Source organism: Sciurus carolinensis, chromosome 5 (assembly GCF_902686445.1).
Source record: "Sciurus carolinensis chromosome 5, mSciCar1.2, whole genome shotgun sequence".
In the NCBI taxonomy this organism is placed as follows: Eukaryota; Metazoa; Chordata; class Mammalia; order Rodentia; family Sciuridae; genus Sciurus; species Sciurus carolinensis.
Window position 1 is genome coordinate 29506772 of NC_062217.1, and position 23998 is coordinate 29530769.

Below are 23998 nucleotides of genomic sequence, written 5' to 3' on the forward strand. Positions count from 1 at the left end.
GCTCTTTCAGTTGTAAGATCCTTAAGAGCAGAGCATGAGTCTCATGCATCATCCATATGCCCTGCCGCCCTACGCACAGAGCCTGTACATAATCCCCGCTCAGTAAATGTTTGCTCAGCTAAAATAAAGCCCTGCTTTGATCTGGCTTTTTGGTTATATCTCAGAAAGAGCCAAAGACATTTATCTCTTGGAAATAATCTAACTTTAGATGTAGTCTAGTGTCAACTTCAACCCCAGAACTGATTAAATGTCAAGACTCATATGCGATACTTCCAAGCCATAGGGAGGCTTAATTGAAAATGGTGCTTGACCTCTCAGCAGCACCATTACAAACACTCCATGTTTAGGCTCTAGCACCTTGTATCATGAATTCAATTTAACCTATTCACTTGCACAAAATAATATTTATTTAGTGGGTCACCACTTTATTCTGTTTCCACAAGTGGTACTAATTATAATCCTTTTTGAATTTGTAATATTATACACTCTTTAAACACAGAAATCTCTACAGCGGGGATCTTCAAATTGGGTCAATTCCATGTCAAGACCCATTTTGGGCATATTTTGCTGTAAACTGAAAGTCCACAGGTCAACTGATTGTTTTCCCCTCCTCTAAGGAATTGAGACTTGGGCCATGAAAATAATTCATAGTTCCAATGTTATCATATCAAGAAAAGATTCACATTTTTCTTTCTTTTGTCTTTTCTTCTTCCTCTCCTCCTCTTCCTCCTCTTCCTCTTTTTTATGGTACTGGGGATTGAACAAAGGGGCAACCTACCACTGAGCTACATCCCCAACCCTTTTTCTTTTCTTTTTTATTTTGAGACAGGTGTTGCTAAGTTGGCTAAGTTGGTCTGGAACTTTTGATCCTGCTTCCTCGGGCTCCCAAGTCACTGGGGTGATAGGCATGAGCCATCACATCCAGCTTTACGTGTTTGTTTCTAGTCACCCCTCTTCGCAACTACCTTTGGCAGCACAGGTTTTTTAATCAGCAATTTTTATTTTGAATGATTATTTTAATTATAGTGACTTTGCTCTGAGAATACTGATTTAACATTATTTAAAAAATTCCAAGTGAAAATATGAATTAGTTACATTCAGCTAAAAGCACTGATTTGGTTTGTTTGCTTTTCACCAATTAAAATATATTTGCTTTTTAAAAAATTTCTAGTCTTTTTAACATATTTGCTTTAAATTTCCTATATCCCAAGGAAATGTGTGTTTTTAAAAAAATTAAATAAATTTTTAACAAATACCAATATACAAAATAAATTTGACCATGTCCCCTTTTCCTTTTAAATTTCTTTAAAGTATATTATTGAAAGTTAATTTGAGATTTTACACAAAGACCTATTGAAAAGGAATATTTTGATGTCAAAAAGGTATTTTCCAGTGCATAAAAAAATGGTGTGGAGATTCTACACCAAACTCAGAACAAAGATTATTTCTGGAGAGGAGAGTACGACTATAATTTTTACACACTTCTTTTTGGATTCATGTGCTAAAATTCGATCTATAGGGATTTTTTTTTTTTTTTTTTAATGGCTGGATGCACATGAGAGCACTGGTATGACCCCCACTTACACTGATAGATATGGAGGAAGGTCTCGCTGAGTTTGTTGGTGAAAAGAGGCTCGGGGAGGTCGCGGAAGAACTGCTTCACCATGTCTGCCACATCATAAGCAGACTGGTCTTCATAGCTGACATTCTCAGGAAAGTTCTCGTTCATCTGACGTAGAGCATGGATCCGAGACTTCACTCCCGACTTGCGAAAAAGACCCACCTGAAATGAGCCATCAGGATATGTTAGCTGAGCCACCTTTTTCCCAACACCATCTTCCTCCCAACACTGGTTGTCCCAGAAGGCCTAGGACCGGAACTGAATGAGCTGGAATTGCATTCTTATTCACAATTCTGAATACTACTGCTGCTACTGTAGGCAGTAGCTGAACAATGACATTTCTCCTAAGAAACGAAGGTAAGAACAACACCCCATGGCATTGGGCTATTGTGGAGACTAAATGAGAAAACATATGAAGCTGCTGTGTGACCTGTAGAGTCTTAGTACACTGTAGATGTTGCTATTGTTTTCGTTTATTTGACAAGAAGTGATTAAGTACCCACTATGTGCCAGGAATTCTTTTGCTAAGAATCATTAGGTAGCAGAGCAGACAAAATTCCCTGCCCTTTAGCATTTACACTTTCATGGGGATTTTGAGAAAGTCTGTCTGAGCAATGAGAATTTGCTGGGAATAAGGTGCTTGGTGAATGGAAGGGTTCGAGATAAGCAACCATATTCAGTACCCTTTTGGTGGAGAAGTCTATAGGGAATATGTCCATGCAAGGAAATATTATTATAAGTACATAATTTGATTTAAGGGTCTTATTTGCTTAATCCTTGGCATCTGTGATGTATGTGGCTCGTATGCCTGGCACTTACTACTCCACTTGGTTTTGTGTGTAGACCCTCTATTGAGAATGACACATGGGTGGCTTTTATTCAGACATGATCCTATCAATCCTTTTTTCATATCTAGGATTTAAACACTTCCCTGCTTGACAAATAAACAGAGAAATAAGACACCAAAAAGTAATGGTCCTGATAGGAATGAGCGAGGTAAGCAGAGCCTTTGTTGTAAGAGTGAAGATCCTGGCATGGTTGGGCAGGTTAAGCTCAGGTTCTCTAGAAGCCCTCCCCACCCTGGACTTGCTTCTTATCCATAAGAAGAACTGAGTTTTCCTGGGAGCTCTGGTGTACAGTGAAAGAATGTCTGGTAATTTTAAATACCTAGAAGGCATCAAGTTTTTCAGAACTCAGTTTTTCGATTCTTATTCTCTCCTCTCATTCCTCAGTGGTTCTGGGTTTGGCCCACTTTTGCAATGCAAGGTGAGAATGTTTCCAAGTGGCTGGATGGTAGGTAGTGACACCAGAATTGGCATTGAAGAAATACATGAGCACAGTTGTTTCACCAGTTCTGCTGTGTGCCAAGATCACACCTGGGCCCTGACCCAAGTTCAGGTGTCTGACAAAGGCTCTCATGATTGTTGCTATAAATGAGAGCAGCCCTAATTCTTTTAAACTGCAGTAAAAGCAAAGGAAGAATTCCAAGCCATTAGAGAACACTCAGGCTTTTGTATATGTCAGTTGCACGGATCACAGGGGAAATTATACAGTGCTGCTTTTTGTGGTCACAAAAACAGAATTCTTAGCAAAACTTCTTTGCATTCCAAGGCTTATCATCCTAATCCTAATTTTATAGGTCAGTATATCCAGACATATTATCACTTAAAATTTTCAATACATTTTTATTCTTAAAGATTGGAATATCTAGAAAATGGAAAACTTTGCCATACTTAGCTGATTCTCCATAAATAACCTAAATAAAATTTATCTTCCTTCATCTGGCAACTTTTCCATATTTCATCAAAGTGCATGAGAAGAAAGCATGCATCGTCAAAAGAAAAATATAAGATGTCAGATGGGTGATTATTAAAGTGAGATGCATCTTTTGTTTGTTTACATCTCTGAGTTTTTTATTCTGGAAGAAGGCCCAGGACTGTGTACATCACAGAACTGCACTGCATGGGAGTTCTCAGAATCTCAATGCCCCAAAGGTGAATTCTTAAGTGTAAGTCACAAATATTTATCCTTATGTGAGTTGGTATTATTCCATTTGAGAAGAATCCCTATGTTTTTTAAACAGCAGAGAAATATTGATTAGATCTATAAAAAGAATGTTTGTGTTTAAATTGCTGAGCATGTTCCTCTTGTCTACTGTGTCCTTCAAGCTCTGTTTTTGGGTCCATACTGATGTGCAAGCACACACACATCCTAGGGATGTTTTCTTTGTATTGTTTGGATTCCAAGTTTCTTTCTCTTTTTGGCAAATATTGTTATTTTAATTCTTTTAGACATGTCTGGGGCTCTCCAGTGGCACACTCTGAGCTGCTTGTTCTGACTGAGAGCTCAGAGGATGTCTCAAGGGTTGTCAGAGATTTATTTGTTTTGTTTCAAATTCTGACAATAACATTCCAGCCCTGCCCTTACCTTCCAGAAACATGGGAAATATCTGTGTGTTCTGTGGATTTTTGTTGGAAGCCAGAGGAAATGTCCTAAACCTAATAAAGGAAAGGTGGTCTCAAATTTAACTAGATTTTAGATATAATAGCTAAAGATGGCAAAAGGGAAAGATGGAAAGAACCACAGTCTCCAAAGATATTGATGAGCTGATGAATGAAGTAACCTGGCACCGCCCTGTTTTCTGACTCATTATTGTCTGTATGTGAGATATGAATTTCCTAATGTTCAAGCTATTTTGGACTGAGGCTTCTCTTAGTTGCTATAAACAGCATCTGGATACAGTAGGCAGAAGGTACTTCTAATGGTGTAGGGGTCCTGAGACCAAAGAAAAGTGCCTCTTAACTGTCCATATAGAACAAGACTGCACGGTGGTATAAGTGATTGGTGATAGTCATTTCTTTTTCAAAAAGTTTTCAACACAGGGATTAATTTGCATTTTTTTACTATAATTTTTTTTTTTTTTTTTTTAGGTAAAAAATAGAGAATGAAGAAACCTGTTGCTTCTGAGGGCACCATCATCATTGCTGATGGTGGGAGGTGAACTCAGATTCCCTCAGCTTCACTCTGCACAAGACTCAAAAGGGGCTACATGTCTTTCATTTACCTCTTGTGTCTGTTGCTTAGCAGGTGGGGAACCTGGGCAGTCACATAAGCCTTTAATGTGCTATTGTTGCTGTTATGAAATTCTCAATAATACATGAAGACGGAATCACACATTTTCATTTTATCCTGGGTCCCACAAATTACATAACAGGTCCTGCTCTTATATGCCTTCAAAGCCCAGCTCAAATATCCTCTATGAAAAGGAGACAATGGTAGTCAGCAATGCAAAATTCATTTTATAAACATCTTTCTTGCCTGCACACTCTCTCCACCTTAAGAAGAAAGAAAGAATGAATGATGCATAATGTTCCTTCCCTTAGTCTAGTTTTTTCTACTTTCTTTTGTCTTCCACCTAAAAACCCACCTTTGAGAAACCAAGGGCTGAGGGTATGATTTAAATTGATGGTCTCAGAGCATCCTTTGTTATGTATGAGATAGGTGAAGTGACGAGTAGAGGACCCCAGCACTGAGCATGGAGTGCCTTCCCAGCATAATTAGGTTTTTATAAAACTTACTGCTCCATTAGAAGGCGCGGTTGGGCATGAGTGCTGCATTACAATTCAAATTTCATCTAAATAATATTAAATCTCCTTCTTGGCATCCTGTTTATGCTAATCCTTTCAGGGCTTAATGATGTTTATCAGGACTTCCATTTCCTTTTCTTTAGAAATGTGCTCAGCTAATGAAGAAAGGTTGGTTTTACTCAGAAAGGGAGAGATTCATAGGAAGAGTGTGCGGCGGGTTCTGATTTTGAGCACTGAGCCGACTTCATATTCATTAGGAACCAGTATAACCTTTGCTTCTGTGCGCCATTGATTTAGAGCAGAAATAAAAGTGCAGACAACAAAACAAGGCTCCTCTTACACACTGCTATGTCTGAATACAAATGGTTTGTAATTGAAGGCTAAATTTCCTCATTTCATCTACAGCCATCTGCAAGGGAGCAAATGGATAAGCTATGCTTCATCATATATAAACTGCTCTGTACTGGGGAGTGTGGGAGGTGAAATGCTGGCACTGTTTCAGGACTTTGTGGGGCTGGAATCAACTCTGTGATGAGGGCTTATGTTCCAGATGAATGCTGGGCTTGAAGGGAAATGGTCGGGCTCCCTGTAGGAATCCTCCCTCCCTGAGATCAAGGCCAGAGCCTTGGGCAGGTCTTGGATGGTGGTTCTTGCTCAAGTGTGGTTTAGAAGAAGGATATTGGAGACCTTCTGATCTTCTATGAGTAGGGCTGAGATTTCAAGGTCCTGTGCAGACCTGGATCTTTTCTCCAAGGAGGTGCTGCTGGCATAGAAGGGACATTCATCTAATGTTTCTTTTCTTCCTTTTTTCTCTTGATTCCCTCTCTTTTCAGATTCATTAGTTTTTATTTGCTCTTAATTCTCTAGGACAGTCTTCCTTTTCTACTTGGATTCTTCTGGGGTTCTTCGTTTCTCTAGTTTTCCTCAGTTTCCTTCTTATACAACTTTCCTTTCCCACAGGGACCTAAAGGGTGGCCTCTGCATGATCCCCCACTGAGACAAGGAAGGAGAGAGACATATAAGACAGGAGAAACCCTGCTAGGATTAGGGTGGGAATTCACTAAAGCAAAAGTTCCTTTGACATTCTACGGATTCTTCCTTGTGACTGATAACAAGAGAAACATTGCCTTGTTCACTCTGGTTATATTTAGAGTCAGTCTTTATGTCCTGGAAATGAATCTCTTTCCTACAAAGGTTTGTCTGTACAGTTTTACAGAATGGAATTCTTCCAGACTTAAAAATTAGTTAGGAACTTTAGATGGAAATCAGGGACAAGTCAGTGAGCAAGGGTGGAGAAAGGTTTGGTGTCCACTCTCCTCTCTATTTATGACTTTCTTCTCTCCATGCAACTTGTGCTTTGAAAGGGAGATTGGGTCCAATCAAAGCAGTAATACTGGTGTTGCATATTATTAAAAGCCTGCACTGGATGGGAATTCCTCTTACCATTCTACACTAAAGACCTGGTGGTAAGTAGACTAGTGGTATTACAATTCATTTATTTATACCCAACCTTGTTCAAGGAAGGTTTTAAGGTGACTTACAATGATATATAAAATATAATAAGATACAATCAAATTAAAGATAATAGGAAATTATAGCAAGAGGAAAATAAAGATAGAAAATAGTAACTGGAACTAGATAGGAGGCTGATGCAGAAAATTCATTAAAAAGTTGTCTATATTTACTAAGGCAGAATATGCATTTGGCTCCAAGCTTTCTAGCAGACAGTACAGAGAGAAAAACACACCCAACTGAATGAGCCTCGTGTCTATAATATAAAAAGCAGACAAATTATTCAAAAGAAGCCCACTATTTTCAAGAGCTGGATAGCACCTGAGAATAAAATTCTTTCTCCTATTCTCACACAGAGGACACTACAGGATGTAATGACCAAAACTGTCAACAAAATATGAACAGTAGATTCATCAATGAGTTGTATGGGACCAACTTTTTTTTTTTTTTTTTTTTTTTTTTTAATGGGGGGTGGTTACCAGGGATTAAACTCAGGGACACTTAACCTCTGAGGCACATCCCCAGCCCTATTTTGTATTTTATTTAGAGACAGGGTCTCACTGAGTTTCTTAGTGCCTTACTGTTGATGAGGCTGGCTTTGAATTTGTGATCCTCCTGCCTCAGCCTCCCAAGGCACTGGGGTTACAGGCATGCACCACCATGCCTGGCTAGGACCAACTCTTAAAGTGCTCCTCAATGCTGGAGATGGAGCCACCCCAAAGTTCACAGGGAAAAGCAATTCTAACAGTACAGTAGAGTGCAGTGGCTAAACACTGGAGTTAAACTCTGGAGTTGGACAGATTTAAAGCAGGTGTTGGCTCCATAATGGAGGCTGGGGTATTAAAACTACCCAAGGTGGATATGGGATTAAATGAGGCAGGAAAGCATAACTTGGAGTACAGTTGCCTGAAACATGCTAGATAGTCAAGAAAGGTTATTATTATTCAACTTATGGCATAGATGGACTATATAGTTCCTTTGGGTATTCCTGAACTAACAGTTTTTTCTTAATAGAGTTTTTGCTGATAGCAATAGGTGGTCATACTTTTGGAGCAAAATATTCTGTCATAGTATCCTATTTTTAAACAGTTTGTTGCTCTTATTTCTGAGAAATAAGAGGCAAGTTATTAAATTGTTTTCACAAAACCAAAACATCATCATTGTAACAATAGCAGCCACCCTGCCTTCTACAATGACATACAAATATGCAAAAAAATATATCAGTATATTCTCTAGATTACATGTGCAAAGGATTGAAGGATATCATGCATCCAGTTAAATCAAAGATGATTTCAATTGACAAAGTTACTCCAACTTTGCTCCACTGAAAACCAGTATCTTGCCTCTATGTGTGCTTTCGGTTTTGGTATTTCTATAAGAATCAATTGCCAAGATCTTTGAACTCATGTAGCATAGCTCACTTGTATCAACTGAGCCATGACCAAGGGCAAATCAATAAAAGTTTTGAATAATCTCAGGTTAGTACAGATTCTCTGCATGCCACTAGAGAGTATGGTGAACAAAGATGGTTACTTTGTTGCCTGCAAATATACCCACTACTCAAGGTTGTAATTTATGGAGCAGGTACATGACTTTTATTTTAGACAGAATGTTTAAGAAACTAATGGATGTTAACATGGAGAAGCAAAGGCTTTGTTTTGTAAATTATAGAATAATCACAGTCCACCATTATTATGGTCCCCAAATAGCCCCAGAAGCAGAAAATAATCTCTAAATATTATGTATAACATAAGTTTTAATCAACTCTTTTAGAAATAGGAATATTTGATTTAGATCATACTGTTTTCATATTTTACTTGTATATTTCAAAAAGATGTAAATAAATCTGTCTTTGGCTTAAGCTTTCCTAGTCATATGCTGCTTCAAAAAATTAATAAAGGGAGTCACAAAAACCAAATTCTTTTTTTCAAAAACAATATGAGAAGGATAAGAGCATGCTGTGAAATTAGTGGTGGCACTGAGACTATAATTAAAAAGCAAATGCAAACTGGGCACAATGGTGCACACCTGTAATCCGAGCCACTCAAGAGGCTGAGGCAGGAGGTATGCAAGTTCAATGTCAGCTTCAGCAATTTAGTGAGACACTCAGCAACTTAGCAAGACACTCTCTCAAAATAAAAAGTAAAAAGGATTGTGGATGTAGCTCAGTGGTAAAGTGCCCCTGGTTCAATCCCCAGTAACCCCCACCTCTGCCAAAAATACAAAAGAAATGCAGTACATAGTTTACCTTCCAGTTTCTAGGGAATGTAAATTAGACATCACAGGTACAAATTATTAACATTAACTTTCTGCAGTCACCTCAGGGTGTTACCCCAGTAGCCATGAGGAAACATCCTCACACAGCTTAGCAGGAATTGAGCCTAGTTAAATTAAATTTCGAGATATAAAGGTTGCGATGCCTTTTAGTTTTGGTGGGGCAGGTCTTGCCTGAAAGTAGAGATATGATTCAGGCTGGCATTCCTTCAATCCAAGTCTAAGTTTGGTTTACAGTCATACCTGATCAAGGCAGTTGCTACGAAGATATCTTAGTGCTTGCTGAATGCTTTGAGGCAGAGGCTGTCCCGTTCTTTGGACATGGACTATGAGAGGAACGCCAAAGACAGCCTTGTCTTTGTAATCAGGAACTTTCATCCTCTTCATGAACTTTGGAACTGACCTAGAATTCACAGAAACCAGGTCATGCAAGCCCCCTGGGGCACACCGTGGGGAGAGGCTGTGGAAGCAAGAGAGAGGGAAGCCAAGCTCTTGTTGGAATACCCCAAAGACACAGGGAGAATTAAACTTTCTTTCTATATTAATCACTTTGCATGGCAGTACTATGTGTGGCCCTTGCCCACACTGTTATGTCTATTAAACAGCATGAATCATGTTAGCAGAATGTATTTGTAGCTTTGTTTTCAGGTCAAATGGACAATTTTCCAATTTAATTGTGACTGACCCATCTCCCAAGTGATGAACACTTGAAAGTCTGCTACAGAATAAAATAAAACATATGTAAAAATTCCAGTGGGGGACTGGGGCTGTAGCTCAGTGGTAAAGTATGTGCCTAATATGTGTGAGGCACTGGGTTTGATCCTCAGCACTGCATAAAATAATGTGAAGGCATCGTGTTTATACACAACTAAATACATACATGTGTATATATATATGTGTGTGTGTATATATATATATATATATATATATATGTATACATATAAATAAAATAAAAAAACTTTAAAAAAATTCCAACAGGAAGAAGTGTGGTTGGAATTGGGGGAAAAATGAGTGGAGAGGAGATGAACCACATTTTTTTGGTTATGTTCTTAGTTTTCTGGAGCCAGCTGCATTTTTGAAAAGGAATTTTAATACATAAGCAGATATTGATTTTACCATGCAGTTTATAAACTTCTAACATATTTTTTATAAAAGCACCATGGGTTCATCTACATACATAATATATAACACAGGACAATCACTGACACATTTTCAAATTCACCAAATCATCTACAATAGATCCAAATACAAGTTCCAACATATGCTTTTAAGTTAATTCCTTAATTACAAAGGTTTACTGGATATTCTCATTTTAATTTGCAAATGAAATAAAAGCAGAAATATATTTGAAGAATCAAATGCACTTTGAATCAATCAATGCTCTAAGTAGTGAGTTCTGCATTGGGCAAGAAGGTACAAGTGACAGATGTTTCTCTGCAGACTGCCAGAATTATTTTATAGCCAGTATATTTTTAATTCCTCTGTTCACAATTAATCACCCTTTACTTGTCTCTTTTTCTGTCTTGGAGTCTGACTGCCTTCCCTGGAAACCAACTGAGAGTTACAAATAAAGCAATGCTTCCTGCGGGCTCTATCACACCCGAGCTGTGGTTGCCCAGAAGGCAGACAGCAAGGCAGAACTCCGTGGGTTACTTCCAGGACAGTGTCAGGGCAGGCAGTGAATGGATTCTTCGGACATCAGAATGCAAACACTGCAGCTTTTGCAATCGCATACTTAGCTGTGAGTGAACAATCTCACCGTGAACGTGCTACGCACCATGTCCAGCCGTGCTTGTTGGACATGGAGTACTTCTCCATGATGGCTGTGAGGCGAAGCAGTGAGAAGCGCTGGAGTAGGTTCAGCTGGCCAGCTGTCTGACTGCTGATGTGGGGTGATGCCAGGGATAGCTGGGGCTGGTGGGAGAGCTGGAAGCTGTTCCATCGGAGTCGCCTTGAGCAGAAAGACCATCAGAGAAGCCAGTCACAAAGTGGACTCATTACTGGGAAGCACAGGATATCCCTCATCTATAAGCAGCTAATCAAAACCATTTCTGAGCCAAGTGAATCACAGAACAAATGGAATCAACAACAGGAATGTACAGAATTAATATTAGAAATGTTTTTTCCAAGTTGGAAAAATATGGAAAGTATCATATTATCAATTCCATTATGAGATTTAAATAAATGATAAAATAAATTTTTGTTAATTCCCCAAATATTAAGAACCTGAGACTCTGTGTGTGTGTGTGTGTGTGTGTGTGTGTGTGTATGTGTGTAAGAAAGTGATAGAGACAAAGACAGACACAGAAAAAGGAAAAGGAGACAGAGAGGGACACAGAAAGACGGAGACAGACATACAGAAGGATGGTGGGCAGAGAAGGCGTGCTCTCAGGCATTTGGGGGCTGTAGGCCACTTCACGTTTCCTTCTGGGTCTCTATGTAACTCCAGTTCATGTCCAGATGGAGCCGGAAAGTGACAGGCTCAGATGACAGCATATCAGTCAACCACAGGACTTAACACTGCCTCAACTAGAGCTCAGCAGCACAGACAGTGGTACTGATTCTACTAGTTAGGCCCTCCCAGGCCAGGGCCATTTTTTAGGGTATTTCTGAAATGATCTTTGTAAACCAGCTCTTAACATGTTTTGTAATCAGCATCCTAAAGCAAAAACAACTTATGAGAGACACACCTTAGATCTCAGATATTTCTCATGGGATTAAAGAGTTTAAATTTGGAAGTAGAAACACTTTTAACTAATACTGGGGGGCATCCATGCACAGGGACTGTCATTTCCTACATGGATGCCTAGTAAAGAGTTTTGCAAATATGAAGCCCAAAATATTTTTTTGAAAAAAACTAATATTGAAATAAAGGGTAAAGAGAGAAATAAATGTGTTGTGACATGGATTTGGTTACTGCATCTGTACAAAAGATACACTTCTGTTCAAATAATTCCAAGTCACATATATCACCTAAGAAAGGCATCAGGCTTTTTGTAAGTTCTCTATCCATGTTTGTTAACACAAATAAACAGAGCATAACTATTACAAAATGAATGAAGCTCATTTTATGAAAACATGCCACCTACCTGTTTGGCCTGGTCAGAGAAGCCCCTACACCAGAATCCCTCCTTTCTCTGACCCCAGGGGCCTCAGATTCATTCAGAGATGTTCCATCTCTTTCCACATCACTGGGTGTTGTCCGACCTTCTGAGACAGAGTGGCCTTCAAAATCTAAGGTGATCTGATTAGGAGATGGGAAGTGGGGTAAACCAGGTTCCCCACCCAATGCATCATGAGTCTGCAGTTCAGGCAAGACATTTTTCGACCAGTCATCCACTACTTCTTGGAGTCCATTGACATGCTGCAGAATGTCATCCAAGTGTGGGAACAGGTCGTCTTTCTCCAAGTCCAGCAGATCTCCTGTGCTGGCATACAGATGGGAGCCGGGGACATTGTCATAGATACTGATTCGGCTTGCTCTGTGGCAGGATGCCATGAGCCTTGGCTCCCTCCCACCTGGGCTTCCTCCCTGCTGCCTGCCCAGGGAGATGCTCCCGGTTCTCCAGTTAACCCCATTGCTATTGTCTGTGGGTGACAGGCTTTCGATAGAAAGTGCCTTGGGGAACGTTCCTGGTTTATGATCCTTGGGAATATGCACCACCAAATTCTCTTGGGAATGAAACCCATGTGTGTGGCTTTGGTCCCCTGTATTCCGCAGTGCTGTCCCTGCCAGCACATCCAGGTCCTCCAAGTACATGCCCCCACGCTTGTTGGCCTCCTGGTGGCATTTTCGTTCCTTCAGGCATGGTGTGCTGACCCCACTGCTGCTGTTTGAGGGGCTGCTCTCACCACTGGATTTGCTGGAGCATGGAAGCCCTTTTCTGCAGGCAGCTGGGGGTGAGTTCTGGAGATCTCCATTTGGTATTTGGATGCATTGCATGACCTTAAAGGACTCTGGCTCCTGTTGCAACACAGGTCCACTGATCACAAGGCCACCTGTCCGCCCTAGCCCCTTATGCTTCCCATGTACTCCCTTGGCTCGGAGTGTTTCCATGCGTTTCAAAATTGACTTGGCCCTGGCCCTGTTGGGTTTCTCATTCTTGGGGTGGAAAGGGTGGTTGAGAGTGTCTTGCGGGGACTGTGGAAGGCCACTGCTGACTAGGGTGGCCTCTAGCATGACTGGGCTGTCAGAACAGTACTGGCCTGACTGACTACGGCCGTCACTGCCTCCGCTGCTTTCACTGTGAATGGAGCAGACCTCGGGCTCACTCAGGTCTGTGAGGACGCTCTCACTGCTGGTCGTGTTTCTCATCATAGGGCCTCCTGGTGACCCATTTCTGTCTCCCCCAGGGAATAGTGTGTGCAGGTCGTCCACACGAGACCACCTGCGGCTGGTTCTCTGGAAAGTCCATTTGTTGCTGATACAAAGATCTTCCTCATCTGAGTCGTCACCCTGGAAAACAACAGGGAGGATGCTCATTACAGGGAGCTTTGGCAGCAAGGTAACCAAGGCAGGCATGGCACTTCCACGTCCTTGTCACTTATGCTGGGTTCCTTGGACACCCCCACTTGGTCCCTCCACCACCTTTCATTGTCTGCACATCCTCTTTCTCCCCAGCAGCCAGAGGACCTCTTCTCAACTTGCCAACTTTCCATTTTCATAAAATTTTTGAATCCTTCTTTCTTCTCTAACAAATTTTTCCTGATTACAAAGAGGGTGTAATTACCATCTGACTAGACAGTCTAAATATAAAACACCTGCAGTCGTCTTTTTCACAAAGAAGCTCAACTCTGCTATAAAGGGCACTTCTTTCCCCAAATCTCTTTGCTGAGTCCTGGAACCCTTATTCTTTAACTAATTTCTTTGGAACCTCAATGTCAACAGATTTAAAACTAATAATCCTTACCTCAATCTCCCATACTTGATTCTTTTGGTATATTTCCTGTATAAATTCAGCAAAATCATGTACTGAATTTCTTTGAGTAGTATTTTGGGAGTCAATCTAGAGATCATATTAGAACTGAGTCTAATACAGCTGCTCCACTTGACCAGCCTTCTTCAGGAATGCCTTTGGAGGGGGCACACACCTTCAAGTTGTGGTCAGTCCTCATGGCTTGGAAATGTCCTGCCTTCTGCGTCAGACGCACTGGTCTCACCTGTTTCTGCCTGAATTTGCAGCCCCTGAGAAATGACAGTCTTCATTTCCTGAGGTCAAAGATGGCCTTATTTATCTTTGCATATCTTTGGGCCAAGCATGGACCTTGAACAAGAGCATATAATTTACTTCCAAAATGAAGTATCAGCTCCTGCCCCCTCCTCACCATGCACACCACCAAAACCTTATGTGAAAATGATTTTTTTTTTTTTTTTGTGGTGCTGGGGATTTGAACCCAGGGTCTTGTGCTTGCAAGGCAAGCACTCTACCAACTGAGCTATATCCCCAGTCCGTGAAAATGATTTTCAAATATGATCCCTCTTGAATATTTTCACTCTCACTCCCATGTCTAGGCCCTTGCCACCTCTCTCTAGATCTATTACAGTAAAAACCTGGCAAGAATCCTTGTCTCCAGCATGATCCACAACTAAGTGGCTTTCCACAGTACACTCCAAATATGATGTAAAATTTCCCAGAACAACAGCCTTCAGCTTGAGCATCCACTCTCAATTGATACAGGGAAGGTCAACAAGAACAGGGCTTGTCTTTCTCTATTTTGCTTATATTTATATCCTTCCCAATCTCAAACCCATAATAATTGCTTAACCTTTTTTTTTTTAACTGAATTTAAAAAAAAAATCTTCTTTGGTATCCAGTTCTAAGACCTGGTTCTGAGTGCTAGTGGCATCAGTTAAGAGTCATGCAACAGTGTACGAGTTACTTACCCTCTCTGAAGTAAGTTTCCATTATGTATAAATTAAAAATAGGCTCTGCCTCATAGGTTTGTTGAGGGAATTAAATAAGGTAATGTATTTAGTGGTCCCTTAATGTGAAGTATTTGTTTATTTGTTATTTTTCAATGTTTCAAAGATTTGTCTATCTTTCAAAATCTAGATTCTATCTGGGTTGAACTAAATTCCAACATTCAAGTGTGACGTGGAAGAAAGCACAAAGTCAAGGTACAGACAAGCATTTCAACTTTGAATTCACAGTGAGGAATATAGCTTTAATTTTTAAAAAATGTCATATGAAGCTTTGGTGAAAGAATTTTAGAAATTATAATTGTACACATGGAAAAAAGGCAAGACTCTGGGACTATGAATCAACATAGACTTTCCTTGTGATACTTTTGACTTCCTCTTTTCCTATGATTAATATCATAAAGACAAACATCTGAGGGACATTTATGTATAAGGCAATATGATAGCTGAAGGCTGAGTTGTTGGATTTTCAGATCACATTTCAAGAACCTGTGAGAAGTAGTTGATATTGAGTAAGCATTCTCAAAGAGTCCTTTCAACAAAGAGTTTTAGAGAAGGCCAAAGAAGGATCCACTTTGAGAGAAAATATAGTATTTAAAAATAGAAACTATAATATTTAATGCTGGTTCCAAGGACTCTCTCAAACCTGGTTACTGATGCTAGCAAACCACATACTAGTTGGATAAAGACTCTTATATTTAGGTTAAGGAGAGATGCCAAGCTGGCCTCTGAGGATAGGAGCTAGAATGCACCCCTTGTCTGCTGGGCTCTAGGAGCTTATTCCACTAGCTTTGGCCAAGAGGAAGACATTTACAACCCAACTGAGGCATGTGGAAAGTGGTAAACTCCTGAAAAAAGAGGCAAACAGTTCAGGGAAATTCTGCAGTATTTAGGTTGTTTGAACTGAAGCAAACAAAAACCAAAGCAATAAAAAATAAAAACAAAACAAAGGGAAAAAACCTACCCTTTCTCCTTTTGCTAAAGGAGAAGCATAAAATTATCACAGTATATCCCCAAGGACATAAAAACAGTTATGAGTGTGTTTTTTCCACTAGTGTTAAGATCTTTCAAAGTATTGATTGTGACACACAATAAGAGATTCATTTTCCACTACAACTCGGGGTATATAAACATATTACACTAAAGCAAAAAAAACTTGCTATAACACTCATATTTTATTCAGGTTGAATATCCTTAATCTAAAATTATGAAATGTGAAATGCTCCAAAATTTAAAGTGTTTTTTTCTAGATGATACCACAAATAGAAAATTCCACACCTGACCTCACGTGATAGGGTGCAATCAAACCACAGGCACACTAAAAATACTGAATAAATTACCTACAGGCTATGTGTATAAGGTATATATGAAACATAAATAAATTTCATGCTTAGAATTGGGTTCCATACCCCAAATATCCATTTAAGTATATGCATATATTTCATAATTCCCCCTAAAATGAAAATCTGAATTCCTTCTGGTCCCAAACATTTTAGATAAGAAATACTCAACCTGTAGTCTAGTTTATTTCATTTTTTAAAACATGTTTTTTGTGCCCCATTAAATTCATCTGACAACGTGTCAAGGAGCCATGATCTACAGTATGTAAAACACATTGCACTACAGTTTAAGTTTCTTTTACATACTCTGAACCAGGCAGAGTATTCAGGCACCAGTATTCAGGCACATGGCAGCCTCCTAAATGGTATTTGTGAAAGTATCCTAATTTTAAAGAAATTGTCAGATTTCATCTGATTTTTTTTTTTTTTTTAGGTTACAGACAAATAGTTTGTGATTATTTAGAAATGCCAGGTGCAGATCTCTGAGAGTTGGATGTATTTATGAAGACTCTAATTATATTCTCAGGGTCTGGAGTTGTGGCTCAGTGGTAGAGCGCTTGCCGAGCATGTGTGAGACACTGGGTTCGAATCTCAGCATCGCATATAAATAAATGAGTAAAATAAAGATCTATCAACATCTAAAAAAATTTTAATTATATTCTCAGACCTCAGTGGTATAGAAGATGATGAACATACTATGGACCCAGAACATAGGAATTTCAGTAAGACAATGGATGATAATAATGTTGACTGAGTTAGCTAACTATACATGCTTGAAGTTGCTAGAGTTTTGTTAATAAGTGGTTGAATACCTCCACCAAAGAGTGTGATCAGAAGACTGAAAGTAATTGAGGGAGAGATCTCAGGAGGTATGCCTCAAGGTTATGGTCATTTTAAGAATAAATTCATGAGTAAGAATAACTCATGCTTTTAGAATGTAAAGATGACATAAGGTTAGTCACGAAGGGATCTTGAGCTAGACATTCTCTTTGAGGCTGCTTTTTTTCAGTTGTAAAATGAAAATAATAACAATGCATCTCTAACATGATTTATCAACAAAACCAGGTGAAATTAATATGTGAAAACACTACATAATCCTAGAAGTGATACATAAAAGTATTTATCACTCCCAGAGATTAAGGGGATGTGGCTCATGGTTAAGTACCCCTGGATTCAATCCCTGGTACCAAAAACAAAAACAAACAAACAAAAACCCCCAGTAATTATCATCATTAGGGACTAGCAACACAGGGCGAGCATCACTAAACCCAAAATCCAAAATCCAAAATGCTCCAGTGTCTGAAATTCTTTGAAGGTTAACCTGATACCACAAGTGGAAAACTCCATACCACAAAATTGTGTTCCATCTGTGTACAAAATTACTAAAAAATATTCCAACAAATTATCTATAAGGCATATATGAAAAATAAATGAATTAGAATGAAAGACTTGGGCCCCATGTGCAATGTACCTCATTACATTTATCCAAGTATTTCAAATCCTAAAAATATCCCCAATACACATCTGATACCCAGCATTTTGGAAGGGATGCTCATCCTGTATTGAGATATATAAAGATCTTAACAGAATCGAAGGAAGGCTTGTTAATAAGCTGAAAGTACATGAAGAAAAATAAAAATATCCCAACTTTAAAAATCAACTAAAAGATATGCAGGATAAAATGGACGTAATTCAACTGCTCTTTCAATTAATAACCTTGAGAATTTGGGCAGATATAATCTTAATGTGGGTTAACCATGGAATATGGTTTCCAAAGATACCAACCCATGGTCATAGGGCTCATGGTCAGAGCAAGGATCCAAAGTCTCAGGAGGTTAGAGCCCAGTGTATCTTTTTTTTTCTTTTGCCTTATTGGGGATTGAACCCAGGGTGCTTTATCAATGAGCTATATCTCCATTCCCTTTTTATTTTATTTTGAGATAGGGTCTCACTAAATGGCTGAGGTTGGCCTTGAATTTGCGATCCTCCTGCCTCAGTCTCCTGAGTTGCTGGGATTTCAGTCATGCACCCTAGGCCAGGCAGCCCACTAAATTCTCAATGGCCACGTCTGTCAGGAACAATGGGCTTTTTCTAAATGTTACATTTAGGGAGTACATTTCTAGAGAATAATAATAAGGATAAGCAAGAATCCAGGAACCATTACCTCCTGTGAAAATTTAAAGAACAATTTGATTTAGAAATGAGGGACTCTAGACAGTGCAACTTAAGGTGTGGTTGGGGGCTGCCTGGGCCCAAACTTCCCAGTCATGTGAGATAGGCACAGAAATTGAGAATAGGCATTAAAATGATTTGTCCCTATTTGACAAGGGCTTTGCTATCCAAGCTCAAGATTGGGGATTTGTCTTTTTGAGCAGGGTAGATTGGTTTATCTACCATAACCCACAGTGCTTCATGTATAGGATCGATTGTTCCACATAAAGATGATCTAAATTTACAACTTTATAATTATAGGATATGGCTAATGATGAGGTGGCAGATGGACTTGGAAAGTATGGAACAACCTGTTTCATTTAGAATAATAGGTATTTGAAGGAAGACTCTCAATTTTGAAACTGCTTTAAAACATCCCATTCCATTCTAATCAGCATACTCTGTAGGGCTAGTTTCTTTATGATGACTGATATTAAAACAAAATGAAATAGAAACATTTTAGATATACAGTATTCCTGTGACTAGTGTTGTTGTCCATCCAGTCTAAATTAGATAACAAACAAAAACTCATTGTCACATTAAAAATCTTATATATTCATGGTTATAGTGATTGTTCAAAGTGTGTAGCTGGGCATTTAATATGAAGAATTAGTTTGTTGCCATCTCAATGTAAACTCTTTTATGTAGTTAAGATAGATGAATAACAAAATTATGAGTATGATCATGATTCTTCATATGATGCACATGTTCAATAAAAATATGGGCAGTTTTTGTGATTTTTTTTCTATTTTGTTTAATTTGTTCTACTTATATTCACTGGGATGTAATTTTGTGTCAGCTGAGTCTAATACAAAAACATTTAGTATTACTAAACACTGGTATCTTCCATAAATAAACATTTCATATTTCTATTAATTCATGTGCATTGAATTTTATAAAAGTATCTGTGGTAGACAACAATAAAAATAAAATAAAAAACCAGGTAATTCACTACAGACAGTTTGGGAAAATTTGTTATAGACTGAGCATGGGTCAGAAAACTTTTCTGTGAAAGTTCAGGTGGTAAATATTTTAGGTTTACAGGCCTTATGGTCTCTGTTATAAATACTCAACTCTGTTGTCTCAAAAACAATGGGTATGGCTGTGTTCCAATAAAGCCTTATTTATAAAAACAGAAACAGTAGTTTGTCAACTGTGCTCTAGAGGACAAAGCTGAAGGGCTGCTGGGTGTGCAAAAGGGAAAATTCATATTCTGGGCGTCTCCAGAGAAAAGAGTTAGCATCAAATGGCTAATTTATTTCAAAGCAGCTTTTAGCTTATTATGTGGAAGACTTCTAGTAATTAGAAAAAAAATAGGTGCCTTGTGATGGAAAGAGCTCCTCCTGCCCAGAAGCTTACAAGTGGGAACTGAGTGAATTGTGAGGGATGCTCTGAGAAAGAAATCCTGTAGTGAGTGGGTGGGGGGTTGGAAAACATGACCGAGAATCCCTTCCAGCTCCAAGATTCTAAGGTTCTAGGACATTCACATGCAATTCAAAACTGTTCATATTCTCTAGCCAAGTGAATGATGGAATACAATGTTGTTTTTCTCTCCTTTGACTCTGCTGTTCAGAGCTGCCAGGAGGAGTGCTATTTGTGGAAGATGCAGGGGTGTGAAAGGCCGTGGGAGGTGGGGGTGAAGACTGGGCCCTCATCCACAGCTGCAGCTCCTCTGCAATGCCCATGGCATCCAGGCAGGGATGCTGGCTGCAAGGTGGCAATTAGTCATGGTTTCTGTATTGCTTTCCACCATTGGTCATGATTTCAGAGAGTCTTATTAAAATTGGAACTTTAACCAGAATCTTCTTTTGAAGCTGTTCTTTCCTTCCTGGGAAGTCTTTGTTATGATGAAAGACCAGTCTGGTGTGGCATGTGTCTCCTTTCTTCATTAAGAGCCTGACAGGAGTCTCCAGACTCCATTTTTCCTTTGAATAGAAGTCACATCACAGAAACACTAGCCATAATCAGAGGAGCTCAGTATCCTAATGAAGCCAGTGTGAATTTGGTAGGAAATAATGAGGAAGAAACATTTTTTTTTCTGAGGATAGGCAGTTTGGCATGTGCCTTAGGGTTTTTAATTTAGATGAGTCTCTGATGTTTGACTTTTTCTAAAAGTGAGATCAGTATTCACTGAAATTATATATTCCTTGGAGACAGATGCCAAACAGACACTCCATAAAGAGGGAATTTAAAAAAAAAACAACCCTTGAATTTGGTCATATCTTTACATGGGAAAGAGAAGCCACATGGATCTGCAGCTGTAAGAGGCAGCTAAACCATAGTTTTATAGAAATTTAGAAGTGTGTCTTCCATTAAAGTTAACTGGGTCTGAGTGGCTAAGTAAGTCTGTTCAGAGACAGGAATGTGCCACTTGGAATGAGGCAGGCCTGAAGAACCTGAAGCCACAGGTAGCCCAACTGCTGGTGTCCTGGGCTTTCCTGAAATGCCTCTTGGCTAGGTTTCAGTCAACCTTTCAATGAGGTGTAAGGTCAAGATCAGATGAGAACATTGGTCTCCACCTGACTCTCAGAGGCAGGGTCAGTGATATTGTATCCTTAAAAAAACAATTTTCTCTTCTATAAAATAGTTAGATACTACCTTGTAGGAGGACAGGTGCAAATGTCATTCTCTGGTGCTTTACAAGTGACATTTGACATATACCTAACCAAGTACCTTCACTATATATACATCACTTATCTGTGGACTTTTCATTTTTCTTCCTTTGATCAGTCGACTCAAATCTTTGGAACTAAAAAAGACTGCCATGAAGAAAATCACTTGTGGTTATTAATATAGAAGGTAAGACACATCTCTTTTCTAAAAATGACAATACAAATACTTAACTGAATGTATTGCTGAGGAAACATGAGACCCTTCTAGCATTCAGTCAAGGGCCAGAAGCTCACTCAAGCTCCAATACCTTTCTGAATATCTTTGAAAAGTGAAGAGAAGCAGTCTGGTACGAGAATACTGGTGTTCAAATCCTGCCTCTACCATTTCTGTGTGGCTGTGGGCAAGTAATGGGGCCCTTTAATTTCTGCATCTGTGACATGGACTTAGTGATGAAGAATAGGGTCTGGCAGAGAGGAGGCCCTATGCCAGCATTTGTTAACCACCCAAACTGCCACACCACTGTCATAGGTTTAACAACCACAAAGGGAAAAGGACTGTGATACTGGGTACTTCAGTCATTTGGGAATTAGATTCTGCAAAACAAGTCAGAGTCTCTGCAGATTGGAGATAAAGATTCTGCTTCTATTTCTTGGATTGCTTAAAATGGGAACAGAACTGGAGGAAATGCTGCTGTCTTAATTTTCTTCTAAATAAATGAATTCTGAAGTTGGCAGGAGCTTCATGGGGTGCCCAGTTCCTAAGCCTCACTTTCTATTTTTGATCACTTGGACTAGTGTTATTAACCCTGTTCTCTTTTTTTTCACAGTAAAAGCAAGAATTACCCTATGACTTATGTAAGGGTAGATCACAGAAATGAGTGCTACCACACAGTGCCTCCTGCATCAGAGTTTGGATTCTCAATAATGCTGGTCATTACTGAGAGTCACAAGTGGGTGGAAACCACATCTTGAAATTTTTTATTTGAAAATTCAGGCCATGACTCTCCAATTTACAGTGGAAAAAGCAGTATTTTATTTAAGTGCATGCTTTTCTGAGACCTATTGCTTAGCAGGGGTGTGTGAGTGTGTGCAACTGTATCCAATATAAGAAATACACCAAGAATGTCAGAACACTGAAGTGACCAATTTACAGAGGAGCTTTTGTGAACATAATGCATGAGGAGCCTAACAAAGGTTATTCAAGACTATTGCGCCTGTGGGTTTTGAAAAGCTGATGACAGGGTAAAAATCCAGTCACTCCACTTTGTGGGAAACAAATCATGTCATTAGCTTGAGGCATTTTCTTTTGTGATACACTGCAGCTAAAGGTCTGTAGATGCAGCCGTCTATACCCGCCATCTGAGCACCCACGCTTTAGACACACAGGCATGGCTGTGTTCAGTTTAATAAGAACCATGTGTTACAATCAAAACAACATCTGACCCTCATGCTTCAAATAGTATGTATGCTTCTCAAGGGGTCTATTCAGCCAGACAGCTGTCGGGAGGTGTATTCCCACATTTTAAATTTGTCTTTGGCCTGGACAAATTGCTCATGTTTTAATACTTCTCTGGATATTGTTTTTCACTCCTTTACCTCCCTAGCTTAAATCTTTGATTCCTAGCTCAAACCACGAATTGTTTTTAAGGTGAAGTCAATCCAAATTCATTTGAGTTTTTTTGAAGGGGTGCTATTTTAGAGCACAAATTCAGGTTAAAGTTATTTTTAAAGATTAGGTTACTCAGGAGGTACTTATAATCCATTGGATGTAATGATTTCTCTGTGTAAACCAGAATAAAGAACACTTTCTTTTGACGCAAAGATGTTTTCTCTGCTTCTTCAAAATATACTAAGGCTTGATTAGTTACACAGTTGAGATGCTAAAGGAAAAGAAGTAGTGAATGATTTTAATCCTGGATTTCTTTAAAAAGGATCAATTCAGTGACAAAGAGATAGAAGACCACAGTGGTTAGGAGTTTTGGTTTTGGAGTTAGATGTTCCTGAGGTTGAAACTCTGTTAATGCCACTAGCTGTAAGACTATAGGCAAATGACAGTCTGTCAAGGTTTACTTTACTTTCTTATCTAGAAAGCAGAGAAGTCCTACAGAAATGAATTAGATGAGATAATGCATGTGCATAACCTAGTTCCTAGAAAATAGAATAAATTATAGGTTGATTACCTCTTGCCTAAAATGCCTAGAAAAGGAAGTGTTTGAGATTTTAGAGTTTTTTTTTTTTTAAATTTTGGAGTATGTATGTAGGTTTTATTGGTTGAGAATCTCTAATTAGAAAACCCCATGATATTCTCCAACTGCTAAGTGAGATAAGCCAATACCAAAAAACCAAAGGCTGAATGATCTCTCTGATAAGCGGATGATGATACATAATGGGGTGGGGAGGTTATGGTGGTGGGAGGGAGGTAAGAATGGAGGAAGGCTGGATTGTATAGTGAAAAAGAGGGGTGGGAGTGGGTGGGGGAAGAAAAAATAACAGAATGAGAAAAACATCATTACCCTATGTACATATATGATTACAGATTACACAAATGGTGAGATTCTACTTTGTGTACAACCAGAGAAATAACAGTTGTACCCCATTCATGTACAATGAATCAAAATAAATAAAAAAATTTAAAAAAAGAAGAAAAAACCCCAAATCCACAATGCTCCAAAACCCAAAATTTTTTGAGCACTGTGTAGGTACTAAATTGTCTTGGATTTGAATATTATAGATTTTGGATTTTCAGGTTAGGGACACTGAGCCTGTATAGCTTTGAGACTGAAATCTCCAGACTTGTTCACTCAGAAGGAATAGCACACACAAAGGAGCAGATAATTTAGAGACTTTTTAAGATGCACCAAATATCCTGTGACTGGATAAAGGTGCAAGGGAGAGAATGGTAAAAGATGAGGCAGACTCAG

At 39.0% G+C, this 23998-nt stretch overlaps 1 protein-coding gene across 6 annotated transcripts in view; it reads right to left on the reverse strand.

The window, feature by feature from the left end:
• The window catches only part of Stard13 (StAR related lipid transfer domain containing 13), a 522899-nt gene that overhangs the window by 13989 nt on the left and 484912 nt on the right, over positions 1-23998 (reverse strand). For 4 of the 6 annotated variants that reach the window (XM_047552400.1, XM_047552397.1, XM_047552396.1 and 1 more), the window contains 4 exons: positions 12084-13450; positions 10772-10945; positions 9238-9454; positions 1585-1783 (listed from right to left, as the gene is read on the reverse strand). In XM_047552400.1, the coding sequence (XP_047408356.1) occupies positions 1585-1783; positions 9238-9454; positions 10772-10945; positions 12084-13450 (1957 nt within the window). The remainder of the gene's footprint in view (positions 1-1584; positions 1784-9237; positions 9455-10771; positions 10946-12083; positions 13451-23998) is intronic. The other 2 variants (XM_047552399.1, XM_047552398.1) reach the window with 1 other exon arrangement.